The 20,620-nt window shown below is 40.1% G+C and overlaps 1 protein-coding gene across 1 annotated transcript in view; it reads left to right on the top strand.

Annotated features, from left to right (window-relative positions):
• Positions 1–656: 656 nt before the first annotated feature.
• Positions 657–20,620, top strand: part of dlg3 (discs, large homolog 3 (Drosophila)) — an 80,303-nt gene continuing 60,339 nt past the window's right edge. Inside the window, exons 1-4 of the mRNA XM_085363227.1 lie at positions 657–940; positions 1,783–1,914; positions 11,893–11,978; positions 16,921–17,031. Coding sequence (XP_085219353.1) covers positions 922–940; positions 1,783–1,914; positions 11,893–11,978; positions 16,921–17,031 — 348 coding nt within the window. The 5' untranslated portion in view covers positions 657–921. The remainder of the gene's footprint in view (positions 941–1,782; positions 1,915–11,892; positions 11,979–16,920; positions 17,032–20,620) is intronic.

Here is a 20,620-nt window from a genome sequence, read left to right as displayed (position 1 = left end):
GATATAATGCTTCAGTGTTTTATCTCAAGCAGTTTTTTTTTTTTCATTAAATAATGACAGTGTAGCATGCCCTAGGGTCTGTCCACCTAATTTAAAAAATGGATCATTTCTATTATGTCCTGACATGTAAAGCCATAGAGCTGACAGCTGGTGTACTTTCTTTCTAACATGACTGAATCTGATCAATAGATTATATTTTGAACAGTTGAAATGTTTCTCTGAGGTCTTCCTGTTTTCCACCTGCCCAGTAGCTCTATTTTCCGCACCCTGAATATCTCTTCTCTGCACATGTCCAAAACACGTCTGCATAGTGTACTTTTCCTTTAATGACGGACTCCCAGCACCACCTTATCGCACCACAAGATGTCACCAACTACAAAAAAAAAATCGAGAAACAGGCGACTTACCAGATAAACATGCAACGAGAGACAAAAACGGCGTAAGTAACACGCTGATCATTACTAGTGATGTCATGTGCTGAAGCTATCTGCAGGTGTCAGTGTTTAAAGCGTTAATACTGACAGTGCGAATGGGGCCGCTATGGCCGGACCGGTGGGCCTTCTCCACGGAGGCGAGGCGTGTGTGAGAGAGGGGAGGAGGAACGTGAACATGTCACGCTCTGGAGCCGTTTTGCCCCCCCAAAAAGAAAACTTCTGGAAAAGTTGACATGAAGTAAACAGTCTTTGCTTTTTCACATCTTAACCTCAGTCAGTGGGTGTGGACCACACTGCGGACCGCTGCAGCGACACTTCAGACAGACTGCGAGTGTCAGCGACTGGATTTAAAAAAAAATCTGTTGTGAGGAAGGAGCGACAGTCCCGGTTATAAAATTATCCGAAACTATCGCAGTTATTATTCTTGCTTCTTAAACCCTCAAAACACCCCGAAATTATAACTTATGTGACTTTTCAAGTCGGCCACATGATGGTGCATAAATATGGTGAGTACCGTTCATGTAACGTTATATCTTTTTTTCCCCCACGTGTCACATTTTTTCTTATATACTCGGGTAAAGTTAAAGTTTTTAGGTTAATGCCAGCTCATTACGCCATCAAAGTTATTGCACGGCTTTTCAACGTCCCACGAACCTCCGCTGTAATCCCCTCGAGAAACCAGACTGTTGTTTTAGCCCTCAGGGAATGAGAAAGTTAAGAGTAAGTGGAAATTGTCAGCTTCCGTGCTGTTGGTATTATTATTGTTGTTGTTGTTGTTGTTTTCTGAGATGTTATTCTCCTACTCGATCATAATGTTCAGGATTAGGTAGGAAACTGTGAAGTAGTAGATTTACCTTCGTGATGTGCATCAACTCTGCATTCTGTGCTCCTCACCACCCACCGGGTTCAACAACCAGCTGCACAGTCCTGATGGGAAAGAGAGAAATGCCTTTAAAGTGCTCTGCAGGAGACTATAACAGGCAGCAGCAGTGATACGTTTAGTTTAAAAAAAGGAGAAATCTTCCGTATTTTATTATTTATTTAAATTCTTATAACAGTGTGTGTCTGTGCAAAGAAAAGCAGTAGTGGCAGTATTGTTGGCTACATGTATTTACATTTAATAATAGTTTAATTAGAGCTAAAATAAAGAGGTAAGTTTAGAGTAGTCAGGAATTTTTGTATGAACTGATTAATTGCTGACATTTTTGAAAATTGCAACTCCACGAATGTCTTTTTCTAGCCTCTCAAATGGGATACAGGTTCATAACACTGTTATTTCATTTCCCCTGTCTCTATGTAGCTTTGCTGCTGCTGTTGTTCTGAGACATGTATTTATTTTGTGAGGCAGACACAGCTAGGGCAGTGAGGCTGCTCAAGCAGTACCAGTCCAACCTGACCAGTCCAGAGGAACAGGCCTTGAAGACCAGCGTGGGCAAAGTGTCTTCCATCTTGGGCAGCCAGCTGTTTCAAGCCCTTCTCGGTAAGCTTGTTTTGAAGAAGAGAGTCTTTCGAAACTTTTCCCTCTAGCTTATGTTGCATCAGACCTTTCTCAGGATGTCCTTTCCAAACAACGCTTCCTCTTCATGTGTCTATCTTCTTAAGAATGGGAGGTATTTTTTTTCTTGATCTCCTTTAATTTACTGTGCGCTGTTGCCACACACTATCAGTATTAGATTTAGTGCAGCTGGTATAGTTTGATTTGCGTGGCCGTGTGATTGGCTGAAGGCTGACACAGGATGGAGACGGGGTCAGGTTGTATTAATTTGTATGGGAAGTTAACTGAGTCTAAATGTTTCCCAATTAAGTCTTATGAAAGAGGCCTTTCAGTCTGCCTCACAAAGGTTTGCTGTTTAACCACCTCTGTAGCATACTCGGATTGTAATAAAATCCCATTAAAGCCACGCTCAACTCAGTCTATCTATAGACTGTGCTGTTATAAACTCTGACCTGTCACACTGTTGAAACACAATTCCTCCTTTCAGTTTTACAAAAATAGGCACATTTATGTCTCATAAAACTGTATCAGTAGGGTATAGATCATAAAGTCAGAAAACTTTATTCACTTTAGCCAGAAGCAAATGTTAACTGCTTCTGGCTAAAGTGTTTGCTAATAGTGAATCATGAGTTAATGTTAGTTGTAACCAGCTACACCTCCATGACAAGCTGAGTGTGGTGTGTTTTGTGTTTTTGGAAATGAGCCTGTGTGAACCTTATCCTCACTTCCTTTTAGAGCAGATAAGGCACATTACTTCAGTTTAGCAAATGGTTGAGTGGTCCTTCTAATTACCACAGCCATGTTATAATGATGCTTGCCCCTGGGTCTGCTATTGCTTCTGCTGACCCACTGCTGCTTCTTTGCTGGGGATCTAAGGGGGGAAGGGCGGCTATGACTCAGGCAGCAGTTAAAAATGATACGGTGTGGCTCGTTTTGCTAATGATGTATACTGAAGGGAGTTTAAGGTATACTTTCTTGTGCTGACTGATGAACCCTTTAAACATAAAGATAAAATGTATTGCTCTTTTTGCGTCTTGTCAAAGGTAAGGGGCTCATTATAGAGACTAATTTGTTGTACCTCATCACCCAGAGTCCACATTTTAAGACCAAATGAGTTGTTAAGTCTCATTTGAATGGTTTCTAAAAATGTAGGCTGGAGCAAATGGTGGATAGAACCATAAAAATGTGACTGAGTTTGCATGAATGGTTTAGGAAGTAGAGAATTTAAAAAAGAATATGTAGTCCCTCATTTTCAGAGGCTCAATTTGCACTGTGAAGCTCTGTGGGATTGGCAGCATTTGCAGCATTTGATTGGATCTGAGCAGAGAGTGTAGCCCTGTATACTGAAGAATTCATCCTTCTGCTTCTATCAGGAGTCACATCATCAGTAAACACCAGTGACCTGGTTTCACTGGCAACCATACATGCCCATGCCATAAAATTGCTTCAATCATGTGTGTCCGATGACGTGATTTGCTTTGGATTAGGAGTTGTTTCTCTCCTTATGCATACTTTTCTATTCCCATCATTTTGGCACAAGGTAATCTTCATTCATTCATCTCCTAAGATTTTCTCAGCAGGCTCTTTTAGGTGATTCCTGGACAGGTCTAATTTCCTCTTCTTGTTCTTGGGTTTGCATCTTGTTGTAAACTCTTTGCATTTCCATTCATGAAGGCATCTAACGATTGCATATATTAATAATGATACACGCACCTTATCAAGAGTTTTCTTGACTTGGTTAGATGTTGTGTCACTTGCACTGACATCTCCTTGGACCTTGTGTTTAAAATTGTAGTGAAAAGCTATAAAATACAAATTCAGTCCACCATTGAGGTGTACAAAAGTAAAACTAGAATGTTTGTGTCTTTCTCCAACAAATCATGGATCTAAATGTAACCGGTGTTGCCTTTATGTGCTGTTAAGTCAATCACAACGTGTAACACATGAAGAAAAGCAATTGAAATACTTGCTTTTAATCTGATGCACTGATTGCAAGAAGTCTATCATGCTTGTGCTGACGATAACCTCTGAAATTGTCTGTAGATACTGATGTTTTCTTGAGTCTCAAAAGATTTTTTTATCCATACTCACTGAGTTTAGGGATTAAAAGTTTATTGCACTGTGGTGCAGGCTTAAATATGCAGTTGGGGTTTTTTCATCACAATGAAATAACTGTTGATTGCACAGTTTAGTGGCTTTATATTAATGACACCACTGGTTTGCATCGAGGCTACAATGTTGCAAGCCTTAGTGCTCTTTACTCGTTTTGTTCCCTACTGAAGATCAGCCTGTAGCTGCTGGGTGGAGGTTTAGTATCATTCAGGGTTCTTCTCTACCTTTGGATTAGCATGCTGTCTGTGCAGATGTTTGCAAAGAGCTAATGTTGTGCTAGCAACATCAGCTTTTTTGGTTCTTTTCCTGCACCTTGGCTCATGTGATGAGTCACATGATCAACAGTAGTTCAACGACCCTCTTAAGAGACAACGCCAAGTAGGGTTTACCTGGGACTCTCCACCATTTGGTTGTTGGAACTGAAGAAGCATCTTCACGAAACTTAAAGAAATCCAGTCACTTTCTTTCCAAGCTCTTTAAATTATTATGAACTGAACGACATAATGAAACTACTTCTGTCCTGAATGCAGTTTGCACTTTACAGTTGTGCTGCTACCATTCCACGCTACCATAAATGGTAATGTGATTACAGTAATGTGTTACTTTGTACTGGATAGATGTCACCCTTTTGTTAGAATGCTAACCAAAGCTATTGAACTTGGTTAACTTGTTAAAAAAATCACCCTAAAGTTGAGAGAGAAAGTCACCAAAAAACCCCATGTGGTTACTGACCATTTCTCCAGGTATTAGTGGACATTTGACCATGCACTGTTTTAATGTAATCAACCTGAAATCAGATCTAATGTATTTTATTATTTATTGAGGTGAGGGAGACTCGGAGAGGATTAGCTTTCAGGATTCCAAACATTCCTCGCAAAGAATGTTCAATCAGGGCCGAGCCTGAGGCCGACAGGAAAATAAATAGCTCTAGGCTCCCATGCGAGCCTCTTCCAGGCCGTCCTGGCTCTCTGGACCATCTGCACAATGTGTGAGGGTAGAAGAAGTAGAAGAGCCGTCTGGTCGCTGTGTCTCAGGTGAATGGTTGAAGAAGACTGGCCCCTCATTCAACATGTGGTTCTCATCAGTGCAGGCGGAGTGGAAGAGCAGCCGGTTCATAGCACTAATAGGAATACAGTGCAGTATAAACATTACTCATCCTCTTATCCGCTCCTGTTGTGTTTGCCTTCACATGCTCAGGGCCATGTGAACTGGTTCATATGGGCCATTTAGTCTAATGGTGGGAGGAAATTTTCTGGAGCAGGGACTGTGTTGTTCAGAAGAGATGAAAGACCTGAGTCTGAAAATCTGCCATTTTCAGACTCTAAAGAAATTGATGCATAGTAAAGTATTCTGTCTTTACAGTTTCTTTAACTTTGATACTCTGCGGGAAGTAAAGAGGTGTTGCACGTCCCGTGGGAAGGTTCAGCGTTCATCCATTTGGATGTCAGCATGGCTGCACAGTCACAAACAAAGGTTGCCTTAACTGCGCATCTACCCTTTTGTTCCAACGTACAAACATACAGTGGGGAGCACGGGGTGCTGCTCGCTGTGAGTTGGGGCAAACATACAGGCCGACACACTTTCAATTACAGTGGAGCCTAAATTCCTGGGGAATATTTCATTTAAACAGCGACAAGGGAGGGAATTGTTTGCCCTGCCTTAAAACTGTGACCTAGTTTTCTGTCAATGTATTGCTCTGGTGAGCAGTGGGTTGCTCATCATCATGTAAAGAACCAGGGGCACTGTCTTTTTTTGTTTGTGATTCAACCAGGCAGGAAGTACAGAGATGATGTCAGTCTAATTAAATAGGTACATGACAAAAAGAAGAGGCCTGCAATGCACCGATCATGCATGCAGATATTTTGGAGGACTGTGGATGAGGGGGGAAATGCGGGAAAACCCCCTTAAACTGTGACAAAAAAAGCTTTCGACCAGACGCCCCAAAATAGACCCAGAAATCGGTCCTGTGAAAGAGACTTCTGGTCTGGATTGTGTGTTGTGTTTTATGGTCAGGAATTTATGTGGTCTGTGAGGGTTGGAACAGTTCAACGATTTCTTTTTTAACTTTGTTTGGAAGGTCGCTGAAGTGGAAAAAAGCGAAAGCCCTGTACGAAGTGTGCCTGTGAATCCTGATCTCAGAACACTTCAAGATGTGATTGAGCACCTTTCTCTCACTTGTTAACTCTGCCAAAAATAGATGAGTGATGTAATTAGAAGTGTTAGCTGTGTGAAAACAAGCCAGGTGTCCAAGATGCAGCTGAAGCATGGCCTGCAAAACTTAACTAAACTAATATTTTTCAAGATTTAATCAAGGTTGAACTTACCGGTACTTTTCTTAAATACATAGACAGGTGGACATTCGTTAGTTTGTGCTCCTACATTTTGAAGCCTCAAGTTGAGTGTTTTGGCCTTAACCATCTACCATAATCATAAACTATGTCAAAACTATAAAAGGACTCGCTGAGGTTTTCAATCAAGGCAGCAGCATAGCTATTTTCTCTTAGAATGTACCCATTCAAGCTGATATCTGCAACCAGTTGTCCCTTGTCGACCATTAGAAAGAATGCACTACAGAAAAGGAGTTTAAGTCTGCTGTTCCTAATGGTGGACAGAATGGTTTGCTCCTTAGAAAGGGTGGGGGAGGAGGCCGGTGAAGCTGCTGCTCACCTCAGGGTCTCAGCAGGGGCTTCGGGCCTCATTTTCTCTTGATTGTTCACCTTTGTCTAAAGTTTATTTATGCTTTAATGCACCTAGCCCATCTTAAAATTGAGGCAAAAGACAATACATGTAAAGATGAGCTTGAGTTCAAATTAAACTGCCGTAAGATTGAAGGCTGCTATTAGAATCAGAATCAGAGAAACTTTATTAATCCCAAAGGGAAATTGAGTTTTAGAATATCAGGATCCTCCAGCTTGAGTTAGTGTCAAAAGAGTAACACTGAGCCATTTTCTGTGCCTCCTTAACAAAGTCAAGAAGGTACTACTGGTCCTTCTGTTGTTCCTCATCTCTCTTCTTCATTGTGAGTAAGACTATTGGTCTATTCCTTCGGTTTCAGGAAACTGAAGCAGAGACCTTCTTTCATTTTTGTGCTTCCATTGCTGTTGCTTTGCATTAGCCAAAGTATCTTTGGTCTCTTCCGTTTCACTACAAGCTGGTTGATAAGGCACAAGAGGCTTGTGCAGCTCCCTCAACTGAAGATAGCATCATATACGACAAATTTAAAGGTACCAGAGTTGGTACCCGAGGCTGCTCTCTTGTAAAATGAAGAGAACCTCTTTTCAAACAATTTTTAAGTTTGCTTTGACAGATGGGATGTACCAAGCAAAGTTACTGGCTTTCAAACACTAAGTGAGCTGATGTTGTTTGAACAGTTCGAGAGCTGTGTCTCAGAGCAGATTGTGCTACATTTGAATGAATAAAATGTAACCACCCTACAGCAGGCTAAAGTTCTGCTGCAGAAATTTGCCTTGACCTACAAGAGTATTTGTGTGAGTAAATGTGAAAGATCCAACTGTGAGCATACGTAGAAAAATGCTGCATTTTAGCCCCAATAAGCTAAAGGTGGTCCACCAAGTCCAAAGCCAGAGAAACAATGTTACTACTGTCATAAAGCAGGGCATGCCTTTGCTGTCTGTCTGTCTCTCAATCGTAAAAGCAGCAACCTCAGCAAACAAGGCAAGTAAAAGCTGTTGATAAAAAAAGGGAATTCTTCTGAGAGCCTTTGTTGAGCTAGATGAACCAGATGATTGCTTTAAACCATGCATCTTTGCCGGATCTGTGTCATTGACAGGATCAGTAGTCAGGAAAAATATTAAGCAATACTGGCGGCTCAGTCTCTCGGATCTTTTTCCGCCTGGCGCAGAGACTTCCTGTAATCTAAGCTCCTCAGTAAGAATTATAGTGATGGCTTTGCATTAGTTTTACGTTTCAGATTTGACTTTATTTAAAAAGTAATTGACTCCATTTAGCATTTGTATACATTTTAATGTTGAAATCCAAAAGTATTAATACACAATAACTTCAAACTATTTGATATTTGTAAATAAGCAGCCTGATATTCCTGTGTCACCTGATTGTCCTATACCTGCAACTCCTAAAATCCTGTGTGCAGATGTCAGTAAAGTTGTGGTTTCAGTACTTCAGCATCTATCTAGCTCTGTAGAACTGGAGCAGGAACACAAGTGGAGTTACACTTTTTTTTTTTAATATTAATTAACACTGTTTCTGTGCAGTTTGGCACACAGTCTGTCTATTAGTTAAAGGTACTGTGGCTGTATCTTCAAGGGAAGAAAAAAACATGAATGTGTGAGAGACAGTACTGGAAAGAAAGATGAGCGAATATGTTAGAAAGCTGAGTACTGCTCAGGAAGTGACATTTGATAACCCTATAAAATGTAGACTTTTGCCTTGAGTAATTTATGTTTGTTTGGGTTTTTGTGTCACAGTAGATCTCTACACGACCTGCTGCTTAGATATTTGGTTATTACTCACAGTAATAGTCTATCCTAGCTTGTGCATGGCAGCCTGTGGTGTCCAATGTCTCTGTGAGGTTAGGTCAAAGGTCAGGTGGTAGTCTTCAGTTTGAATTTAAGCTGATGACTATCTTTAGCTTCACTTCCTAAATTCCATCTTTAGATTAGCTTTATACAGCTAAAAGGTAGAAAGTGGCATAGCTGCCTGCTATATAAAGTCAACAAATGATTCTTTACCTTCATAAACATCTATTTCGAATAAAACGCAACAGAAATGAATAGTTTTATTCAGTTATATAAATATTCATTAAGAAACATATTCAGATCAGAACAGATTCCATTGAATTTTATGTTTTACATTACACTGATGTATAAAATTAATTGGAAAATTGACATGGAAAATATTCATGCCCTTTTTGGGCTTGAATATTTTTTGAGTACAGCAGTAGCTCGCACTAACCAGATGCTTTATTGGGGTATACCTTGATAGTACCAGGTTGGACTCCCTTTTGCCTTCAGAACTCACAAGGTTCAACAAGGTTGGGGAACATCTATCAGAGCTTTTGGTCCATATTGACCATACATACATGATGTCAGTCTCCTGTTCCACCACATCGCAATGAATTGAAACCTGATGACCGTGGAAGCCGATTGTGCTTTGTTATGTTCAGGTTAGGAGGATACCACTGATACAAGACGTGTTGTTTATGACAAATTCTCACCCAGCAACATTTTCCAATATTCTTTTCTGTTTCTTTGTAGCTGACAGGAGTGGCCCCAGCTGTGATCCTCTGCTGTTGTATCTACTTCAAGGTTCAACATGTTGTGTGTTCAGAGGTGCAGTTCTGCATACTTTGTTTGTAACAAGTTTTGTTTGAGTTATTGTTGTCTTTCTAGCGGCTCCAAGGAGTCTGACAATTCTTGTTTGACCTCTGACATAAACAAGGCATTCTCACCCAGAGAACTGCAGCTCGCTGGATATTTTCCCCGTTTCGGACTATAAACCCTAGAGATAGCTGTGCACAAAAATCTTCGTAGATCAGCAGTTTCTAAAACACCCAGACCAGCAGACACAGATGCAAAGCAAAATTCTTTACTATAAGAGTTGATCTTGTATTGGATTTAGACTTTTCAGGTAGAGAGAAGTCACTTTTAAATAAAAATTTTGCTCAACCATCAGTAACAATAAATTTTCAGCAACTACTCTGTGTGGGGATATGAGGATACCTTTTTTTTTTTTTCAAATGATTGTCTTTAGGCATTTTTTTCTTTTATTGGACAGTGACCTGGAAGACTGGAAAACAAGCAGTCAGAGGCGGGGTGTAAAATGCAGTCGGTTTCTCAGCTGGAATTAAGCTGAGGACGTTTTAGTTATGTTGCATGCACTGTATCCATTCACTATTGGGATGCTTATATAACACAGAGAGATAATAAACACAGTGACAGTGTGGCGTACTACAATATGTGTAGAAAATAATGAGGTAAAGTAAGGAGGCTCATTTGCGTGACTGTGGATATTTGCATCTATATGGAATTAGGTTATTGCAGGTAGGCCCACAGCATGTTTGCGTGTCTGCATGTGCATAAGAGTTTGTGTAAGTGAGGCTGCTCTTTAGTCAGCTGGTCATCAAACTGCTCTGCCCACACATGGCTTCACTCCTCCACATTCAGACACAGTGATGAGTCACATGCTCCATTCTTACACTTTTGTTCTTACAGCGTCTTGTTGGGACATACTGACTCTTGTCTCTCCATCTCACACATGCACATAGACTTTGAGGCCCCGTTTCAATAAGAGGTGCACATTCTTGAAAGACATGTTTAAAACGTTTCACCTCCAAAGTGTTTTGCAGCCCATTTTTGTCCTGACAGTGAACTGTGCGAAGTTGATGAACTCTTCTGCAACCTCTTTATGTCAACACTGCAGTAACCAGGCGCTCACTTGGCATCAGCAAAATTGTCTCAGCGCATTCTTGTCAAACGGCTGCCACTCAGCGGCTGACCGTGGGACATGGGCCAAGAAGTGATGAGAAGACTTCAGAAGAAGGGGGGAGGAGTTAAACGAGTGCGCTGAGACTTACTCACTTTTGATTGAATTTCATGCTGCCTAACAATTAATGGCAAATTCTTGATTAGCCCTGCCCATGCATGTAGTTTTGGGGGATCCCTGTTTCCTAAAAGTCTAGAAAAAAGAACTCGTGTGGCTCCGGGGAAAATCTGATATAGACATTAATGCTCCTAAGTTCTTTTATTAGCACCACTGGTGGCTTTACGGTGTCGTTATTATTAGCTGTTCTTTATGTTTAGCTGTCATGTTAGTACATGCTAATCAAAGATGGTTACCATGGTTACACTATCCTTGAATAATAACTATATTAGCGTTGTCTTGGTTGTAACCAGGAGTTTCTTGAATTACTTGTCAGCTCTGACCATTCTCCTCTGACCTTTGGCAGAGAACTGCTGCTCACTTGATATTTTCTCTTTTTCAGACCATACTCAGTAAAGATGACCACCCGAGAGATGGTTGTGTGGGGAATCCCAGTAGATCGTCAGTTTATAAAACACTCACTCACAGTCCAGCAACCATAACAGATTCAAATTCAGTTAAATCACATATTTTTTTCCCAACCCAACATAACAGTAAAGCATCCTGGTACTGCAACTTCTGCATGCGTGCCTATTTCACACTTAGGAGAAGCAAAGCATGACATCCACATGGTGGGCCAGGGTTACATGCTTTGCTGTGATATCGAGTTGTTTTTGTCCCTTTCTGATGCTCATGTGTTGAAGTGGCCAAATTTGCTAATGCAAGAGTTTATAAATTGTCCCATCAGTCAGCTAGAGTGAACTACATGTATTGATTCGTTAATATGTGTAGAAGTCTTGGCGTAAAACCGAGTTTCAAAGCAAAGAGATCTTAAAATCACGTGTCGTGTAAGTGATCTGTGACACTGACAAATAACAACGTGCAGGATGTTTTTCTTTCTTTTTTTGTGACACACTCTTGTCAGGTAGCATGATAAATTATAATGTTAGACACAGACTTGATGATGTACTTAGTCAGTACCTGAGTCATGTAGTTCAGCAAGAAGATAAGAAGAACACTTGCAAATATGGAGACATAGCTTCCATGTAAACAGACGACTCCCACCCCCACATTTTTACCAACTGTACCCTTGAGGACAAAAAACAGACTTCTCCCCAAGTGCCGGTGATTGATCGGCGGATTCTTTAACGCATCCAAAGCAGTTAGACGACTGAGAACTTACAAAGATGTAGAGATGACAAAGTAAAAAAAAGAAAGTCTTTTGCTGTAATGTTTGTTGTGGTCCAAGTAAAGGGAAAAAAAATGCTTATTATAGTTTTCTTTTCCTCGCAGATATTCAAGAGTGTTACGAGGTGACCTTGCAACTGAACACAGAACAAACTGTTGTGAAAGAAGACAACAGGCGCGATGTGTGGGAGGTAAATTTCCTGCTTTACATTATATATTTCAAGAAAATAAGCTTAATGTTCACACGTGCTGTTGTGCACTTTGCTGTTACTCAGTAGGCAACGCTAGATGTCATTACCTGTGTCCCTCGCACTCCTACACGGATAACATGTCACCATGAGTCACAGTAGCTATGACTTCAACCTGGTGAGTGAGTGTCAGACAGAGAAAAAGTTGGACGGGGGCACCCATGGGTAGAGGGAGAAGAGGAAATTAGACAGAGTCAAAAGAGCGCTGATTACCATTTGCTCATCAGTGGGAGTCAGCCAGTCCTGTCATTATAACAAGTGTTTATAGTCGCATGGTTATTTAGAATATTTTTAGTGTGGGACGCAGAATGAAGGGAGATTTTATGTAGGCCTAAATGTTTTTAAATGTACAGCATCGTGGAGGCAAGTGATGTAAAACAAATCCACACATTCTGGTTATATACAGACATTTTTTTGTCACTTATCCCCTAATGGCCTTTAGATGGGTTGGAACTGCTCACTTGATATCACTTGTGTGCTTTAATGTTGCTTTGCAACTTTCCTTGAGCTATGCCAAAATGTTAATGAAATTGATCTTTGGCTGACTTCAATAACTCATTAGCTGAATGGCCTTTGTTCTTTTTCTTTGTAGCCAAGAGAGATATGCTATAGCGTCTGTATAATAATGACGACATGAGTGTGCCTACACATTTGTTTGCAGTTTGAGTCCCCACGCAGGCTGGACCGGCACAACATGATTTCAATTTCAGCACCAAATTTTTAAATGTAATTTTAAAAAATGTAATTTGAGGCACAATGGCTAGCTTTCATTCTTTTAAGCAAAGAAACCAGATTCTTGAACTGAAATGTCAGACTAATACAATTACACTGGCCTGAAATACTCTTCAAAGACACTGTTGTCGTTTAATCCAGCTAATTAACATGCTTAGTAAAACCAAGACTGTATTTCACCTTGTGAGTGTGGAGCAGTTTAGTGATAGATTATTAGGAGATGATTTCAGATCTGCTCAAACATCAACTGAATGAGCACTTACTTTGCCTTTAGGTGACTGGAGTCTTGGTAGCGTTGAAAGACGACCATTAGCTGCCATCAAAATACTTCAGAGGTGACAAAAGCCCCCTCAACATTGGTTTTAAAGCTTTTCTCAGTTTTAATGTATTACAAAATATAATGTGTGATTTTGAATTCATTGGTGAGCTACAGAGAGGAAGTATGCTGGAAAATACAGACTTGCTCCCTCTGCCAGTCATCACAAGCCATCATGGCAAACTCGATAGGCGTATGAGTTTACATATGACTGTTTGTTTTGACATAGACCACAGATAAGATCAGACTTAGTTCATTTTTAGCAGATATAGTATCTTTAATCTCCATATTTACTTTTATAAAGTATTTACTTCGACCAAGCTGCCTGACTGAAACACTGATTCCCTAATTTTGCTCAGGACCCATTTTACCATAAATGGGGATCCTTCATAGTTTATTTAGCTTTAGTGCTTTTTTCTGTTTATTGTTTTCTGCTGATTAATTTGCTGCCTGATGCAGCTTCTTTGCTGTTTATTATTTACTAAGTGCTGTCCCAGATCCCATGTTACACAGTTTTCAGTGTAAAAAAGGGGAGATATGTCAATATGGGGTTTATACAAATAAATTAAGCAGTCCAAAAAAGAGCCAACTCTGTAGAAAAGACATTAAATTGTAAACGGTGGTTTATGTATGACAACTGATGGCTCACGCTATACCTCCTAGATGACTCATTTTAAAAATAAGCATAGATTTTTTCTCAGGATGGTCGTCACATTTCTGATCCACTCCAGCTGCTCTTTGTGTTTGGTGTGATGGGATCAATAATAACTTTCATCCACAGTCCAATAATTCGATTGATGCTGTTTTTATGAATCCTCATGTGGCTTTACATCATGTAGGACTTTTTTCAGTGCCTTTTGGTTTATGTAAAGGAAGGTGAGAGTAATTCAACATTCAACATGGGAACTAAGGTTTAATCTAACATTATTCCTTTATGCTTAACAGCCCTTCCCCCAAGTCAATCACTTAATGTCAGTGTGGTTTTTTTTTTAAATTTTCATAACTCTGAACTGGATTATGGCTGGTCAGTTGAACAGAGGAACTGCACTAAACTTGTCATCCACTTGATTGTATTGAACTGATGCTGCAGAGCAGAAGACTTTTTCTTTTACAATCATCTGTTCCAAAAAATAGTCATTTTTAAAAATTAACCGTCCTTTCTTACAACCTTCCCCCTTGCTGGGCAGTTAAAAAAGTAGCCCTGGTTTGAAATCACTGGATTATTCAAGCATAAATTGTTGCTTATTGCAGGGCCATGTGTTCAAACTTTGTCACTCCCCATGGTAGAGGATCTAAACCATAAATTATGACTGTGGCTTGAACTTTAGTCCAACATCCTAAGCTCGTCTCTGTGCATCTGTGATCCACCCTGTTCAGCTTCTAATTCAGTGCAACATGCCTCTTGATCCATTCCCCCATCCTTCACTGTCTGGATCCCAGCTGCTTGTGAGGCCTATAGGCACAGTCCTGGAAAGAGAGAAGCTGCTGGAAGGATGCAGCAGTCATAGTGGGAAGTTTAAGGGAGAGAAAGAGAGCTGCTTAATGGACACCCGACGAGGTGCTCATCAGTATTCTAGCCATACGATCACCTGAGTGGAGGATGGGAGGGAAACTAAATGAGTCTGCAAATTCCCTGATTTGGTGCAGAGTAGCAGGTGAGAGTGGAGAATGGCTCCTTTAGAAAATAAATAAAAGAAACCATAAGAGAACAAGTTAGTTTCATGTGATTGATTTCATAGTGGTTATTTAATGTTTTGGTTCCAAGCTAAGTGTGATGTCACTAGTTTGGTTGTATTGGGATATAATCATGAAATATCAAAAGAATAGAATTTAAATATATCATGAATTCCAAGTGTTATAGGACTTGAAGTAATTAATTGAATGACTGCACCAATTTGCAGATGTCTGGCTATGAGTGCTGTGCAAAAGGCATACTGTTAGCTTCCAGCATTAGAAGGGGCTACAGCTGCACTGTCTGCCAGTGTCAGCTGACCTGCCTGTCCTAAATGTGGAGAAGGTGCCATCAAAGGACACACTCACTGAGCCTCACTAATGTAAAGAAAATGTTGTGAGAAGACTGCAAACTTCACATTGATGTAATTCTGATGGTTGAATTTTGCCTTCCAACTCTCTTCCAGTTGGTTACATAGATGCCAGGTACAGCTGCCCGCATGCTTCAGCGTGTGGGTGTATATATATTATCTTTTCAACTTGAGCAAAAGAGGAGCTTTCATTTTAATTTAAAGCCATCGGAAGGAAGTTAAGAGCTTTTATTTGAAAACGAATTTGAAAAATTGGTGGAAACACGTGGTTGCAGATTTGCACAGGTGATGGCCTGCTCTAAAGGCTGCCCTCTGCTGTCAGTTAAGGGTCTTTATTCAGTCTATGTCCAGGCTTAGGACACTGTGTTTAGTTTCCTCATATAATATATTTGCTAAACTTTGGCTGTCTTGTGTCTTGCGCCCTTTTTACAACAAACAGTGCTGTGCTGCATTTTTTTCTTAACTTTCTGATTTTCCAAAGCTACTCTCTCTCTTCAACACAATGTTATTTCACAAGAATGGGAGTCACTCCTGACTGTTTTTTAAATTTAAAAAGTATTTAAAATTATTACATAAAAAGTTTTAAATAAGCAAACTTGTTTCCTTGCAGAAATCTAAGAACACTAATAGGATACATGTGCTCATTTCTCTTTATGATACAAGAGCTAGTAGGTGACTATTTTTTTTAGCATAAACCCTGAAGACTTGGAAAATAGCTAGCCTGGTATTGTTAAATGTCTGTCAGAAGTCCTGCTTAGGGTTCAGGAAGCATCTTTGACAGACTAAATAATTTAAAAATACAAAAGAAGGTAAAAAAAAAAAAAGTATATACTGTATTGGTAAACTGTAGAGGTGCTGGTAGACTGATAAATTTATACTTGAGACATAGCTAGATTAGCTGTTAGCTCTTTATGCTAAACTAAGCTAGCTTGTTCGTCCTAGCTCTGTTGGTGTTGTCAGATTATTTACAAATGCAGTTAATGTCATGTTTAGGATCAGTAATGTTATGTTTGGATTACAAGACATGTAATCTACTCCGAATACCTAATACAGAAAACATAATACTTTGTTTAAAAAATAGATGCACACTTCAAAATTTTGAGTTCTGCAATTGTTTTCAAAAAGATTTCAGAGTGATTTTTTCATATTTAGCATTTCCTGTTGGTTAAATTAGTACTACAGTTTGTAAATCTGTATAACATATTACACATCTTTTTCATAGGATTTATTATGAATGATAATAATAATATATTCAACAAAACTCACTATCTTTGTTAGACATGTCTGTTCAACTTCTTGCTAACACAAATCTCTAGTCAGCCAACATGGCAGCAACTCAGTGCATTTAGAAATGTAGACATGGTCACGATGACCTGCTCAAGTTCAACCTGAGCATCAGAACGGACAAGAAAAGTGATTTTAAGTGACTCTGAATGTGTCATGGTTGTTGTTGCTGGGCGGGCTAGTCTAGCAATTTCAGAAACTGCTGGTCTACTGGGATTTTCCCAGACATCTCTAGGTTTTTACAGAAAATGGTCCAAAAAAGAGAAAATATCCAGTGAGCAGCAGTTCTCAGGGAGAAAGTGCATTGTTGATGTCAGAGGTCAGTGGAGATTGACCAGACTGCTTTAACAAATTATGCAGAAGAGCATCATTTACCTATATACTTAATGCCATTTGAAAATTAATGTATATGATTATCTTTTCTGGTATCCACAAGCGTGTCCATGTTATTGCAAGACAATATTTTTACGTTACTTGTCTGAAAAACAAATACTATGTGTGTCCCCTGCAGGATCAAGAGGGACAGAGTGTGTCCCGGGTCCGAGTGACCAGCAGGAGCAGCCCTCAAAAAGTGGAGCGAGTTTCTGGTTTGGTGGCTCGTTCTCATGTCGACGTGCCAAAGGTGAGTTACGCAAAGCAAAGATTTGCTTCCATGGACTGTCATGAACTCAACTTTTGCTCAATGATCCCATTAAACGTCAGAAAGACGATACTGTGACACTGATGATGTGATGCTTACAAAATTTCCACGACAGTTATTGAGCTTTTTATTATGGTAATACTGAACACCGTGGTTAATAGTATATCATAAAACACTTAAAGGCCTAAAATATGTGGTCATATAATTCACCATGCTGAGGATCTCACTGTAGCTACGGGCTGGTTTTAAAAAGATTTAAATAAGTAATTTAAGACTGTGCAATATATGCTGTCCCTGAATCAGCGTTTTCTTAGTCACTCGTTATTCACTATGATAGTTCTTTTTTTCCACACAGTTTAATGTCAGACTACCGTACTTCAGTCAATGTAGTCATTGGTTTCTTGTCCACAGTCTCTAAGTTTGGACTATCCCTAACCTGACAACATTTGACTCCTGGAGAACGTTCACTGGTTCCCGAAAGCCATCTTTAATTGCTCTGCTTAGTCCTTTATTTTCTAGACAGTACGGTGAGAGGTGAAACTTCTCCCACCAGAGAAAGATTTGCTCTGGTGTCTTCTTAACCAATATCAGTTGTTGACCTCTTGGTATACATGCAACTTTTACTGTAACAAGTGAGCATGTCTTGACAAAAGTTACAAAATGCATTGATTTATCATATAGGCTGACTATAAACAGGGTTATTTTTTAACTTTTTTTGCTGCATGAGTATGACTCAACCTTGGATGTCAGTCCTTCTTATGAGTTAACAAAAGTGCAGCACATGTTTTCAGATAGATAGACAAAAGCCCAAAGTACTATTTGTTTAACTAGCTTGCTATGAGGTAAAAGGCAAATACCGCCCTCATGTCTGTCTATTAGATGTGAAGTTTACTTTGGTTTCGGACTAGAAACAGTGGGAAAAAACTGGCTTCGCTTGTCAAAATGTCACAAAATCCATATTACCAACATGTATAAATTTCACAGATTAACACCTTCTCTTTGTTTGATCTCTAAGTGAAAAAAAATGTAAAAACTACATTGTGTGGATTATGATTTTTGTTTGGATAGAAAAAATTAAATGTGCTGTTTTCAGTCCTGCTAAAAGAAGCTAATTACCTGGCACTAGGGCTGGGCCATATTATACCGTTCACGGTAATACCGGTATAATGTTAGGCTACGATAGGAAAATGAAATATCGCGATAGAATATGAGTAAAACGTGCATGCGCAGTGCCTTTGTTTTCATACGCACATGGCCGATTGTTGAGTGAAACAGATGAACCAGAATTGGTTTGTAAAAATGGTGCAACTTCAGTGATGTGGAACTGGTTTGGTGTTTGTCCGTCAGATACACGACAAAGCACATTTTTTTGCAGAACATGCAAGCGGCCGTCGGACTAAGATGCCCTTAAATCTGGGAGTAATCTGGGTCCTAAACTCCGTATGCTTCAGGTCAAACGAACACTGCAGCATCACTAAGAGTTAAAAACTGTCTAAATTCTTTCATCTTTAATAAAACGATCAGCATTGCTGCTTTACCAGGTGTAACTATGAAGTTTAACTTCCAGGCATCCATGAAAACAAAATGTATTACATTTAACGGAGTTAGAAGCTAGCAGGAAGCTAGCGGAAGTTAGCTCGCTAGTTTCGCTAGTTACCTAAGCATGATATTGCATGTTCTGACTGAGAGATTTCTGAAAAAAAATCAAACGTACAGCTCTGCTATCACTTCCAACATAAATGAAGACAGGAAACTAAACAGCAGTGACGTTTGTAGGGTTACTGAAGTTGGGCTAGCTGGTATATAATTATGTGCTACGTGATCGCTAGCGACACAGCTATGTTAGCATAACATAAACAGTGAAGCTGGAGGACAAACACTAACACTTTTCCACTTATAAAAGTTAACGTGAAGGTTCTTCATGGTTAGAGACAAATGCAATCGCATGGCAGGATGCTGTAAAAGGACCAATCTTCAGTCAGGAGAACAACTGAGATAATCCATCCACAATACGAGGTTAGTCATTAATATACTGCAACAACATGGGAATAGAGCAGCTGCCAGAGAATTCAACATTAATGAATCAATGGTACAGAAGTGGAGGAAGCAAGAAGAATGAGTTTAATAAAGTTTGATTTATCTGACTGCTTTGTTTCGCTTAATGTGCCTTATAATCTCGTGCACCTTATGGTCCGAAAAATACGTACTGCACACTGCAGTTTAATGTTGCAAAGCACCTCTTTTTAACTTCAGTGGATATTATACATGGTTATGCTCAGGATATGTCAGCCCATTTCTACTGGAAATGCCTTTTGGTTAAACTTTCAGCAAGGAATTTGCATTTGCACTGTTACATTTTTATAAAGCTTTAATGTACATAAAAACCAGCTTCTTGTTTAAGTGAAAATAAATGATAGGTTGTCTTTTTGCGCTAGTAATGTTGTGGAGTTGTATTTTGTCTCGCATCAATTATATCGTCAGTTATATCGTTATCGCAAATTTTCAAATATATATCGTGATAAATATTTTTGGCCATATCGCCCTGCTCTACCTGGCACCTCTTGTTTTATTGTGCTGTAACTTTTGGCAAGACAGCAGATAAGCTTCTTGCCAAAGTGATACCAAAATGATGCTTCTCCAAATGCCAAGCGGTCTCTTTAAAGGATTGTGGCTCATCTGATGCTTACACGAGCAACATGCTCAGTCCTCATCTTTCATGTGAGAGATATGTCTCAGTAGGCTGCCATGTTCTTCAGTGCTTTTAAAGGCCGCCGTGTTCACACGCATTTCCCCATTACAGCACGGCCAGAGGCACATGGCAGCACAGTGGCTGCAGGCGTTGGCTTTTGAGCTAAGCCCAGAACTAGTGCAGTAGGTGTGTGTGTGTGTGGGTGTATGTGAGGGGGGCGTTTGGATTAGTGGACTTGGACCAGGTAAAAGATGAGGTGATGCAGGCTGTGGCTGCGAGCACATGGATTCATTGTGCTTGTATGATAATGCCTGCATAATAAAACAGTGACAGCACAGGTTGATTCTGGTATGGATAATATGGAGCTGGCTGCGTATGTGTGTGTGTGTGTGTGTGTGTGTGTGTGTGTGTGTGTGTGTGTGTGTGTGTGTGTGTGTGTGTGTGAGACTCCCTCTTTCACATGAAGGAGGGAGATGAGGAGGCGCAGGGGAAGGGAGGGACTGTAAGGGAGAGAATGGGGGTGTAAAGAGAAAGCTATAGTGGGGGAGGCTGGAGAGAGACAGCAAGGCGGCTGAGAGGCGAGGGCCGGTGCAGTGCAGAGCTGGAACGGACACCCAGAGCTCAGCCTTCCGCGGGTTGCCATGGAAACCACATTCCTCCCCCGCCTGCATCCCTACAGACTGCTCTGACTCTCTTTCTCTCCATATCTATCTCTCCCCTCGCTCTTCTCTATGTTTTATCCCGTCTTTTTCATTCCTCTTTTAATTTGCGTCTTTGTTTTCTTTCTCCTCTCTCCCTCCATCTCGCTCTCTTCTGCTGTCATGCCGTACATGCTTTGAGCACATTCGTGATGATGCACACTCAGCAAGCACAGTGATTTCA

This window comes from Diplotaxodon limnothrissa, linkage group LG2 (genome assembly GCF_057381915.1).
Source record: "Diplotaxodon limnothrissa isolate DT_005_m linkage group LG2, D_limnothrissa_male_GT1.1, whole genome shotgun sequence".
NCBI lineage: Eukaryota > Metazoa > Chordata > Actinopteri > Cichliformes > Cichlidae > Diplotaxodon > Diplotaxodon limnothrissa.
The sequence above is the reverse complement of the archived record's forward strand: the minus strand, read 5'-3'. Positions and strand labels throughout refer to the sequence as shown.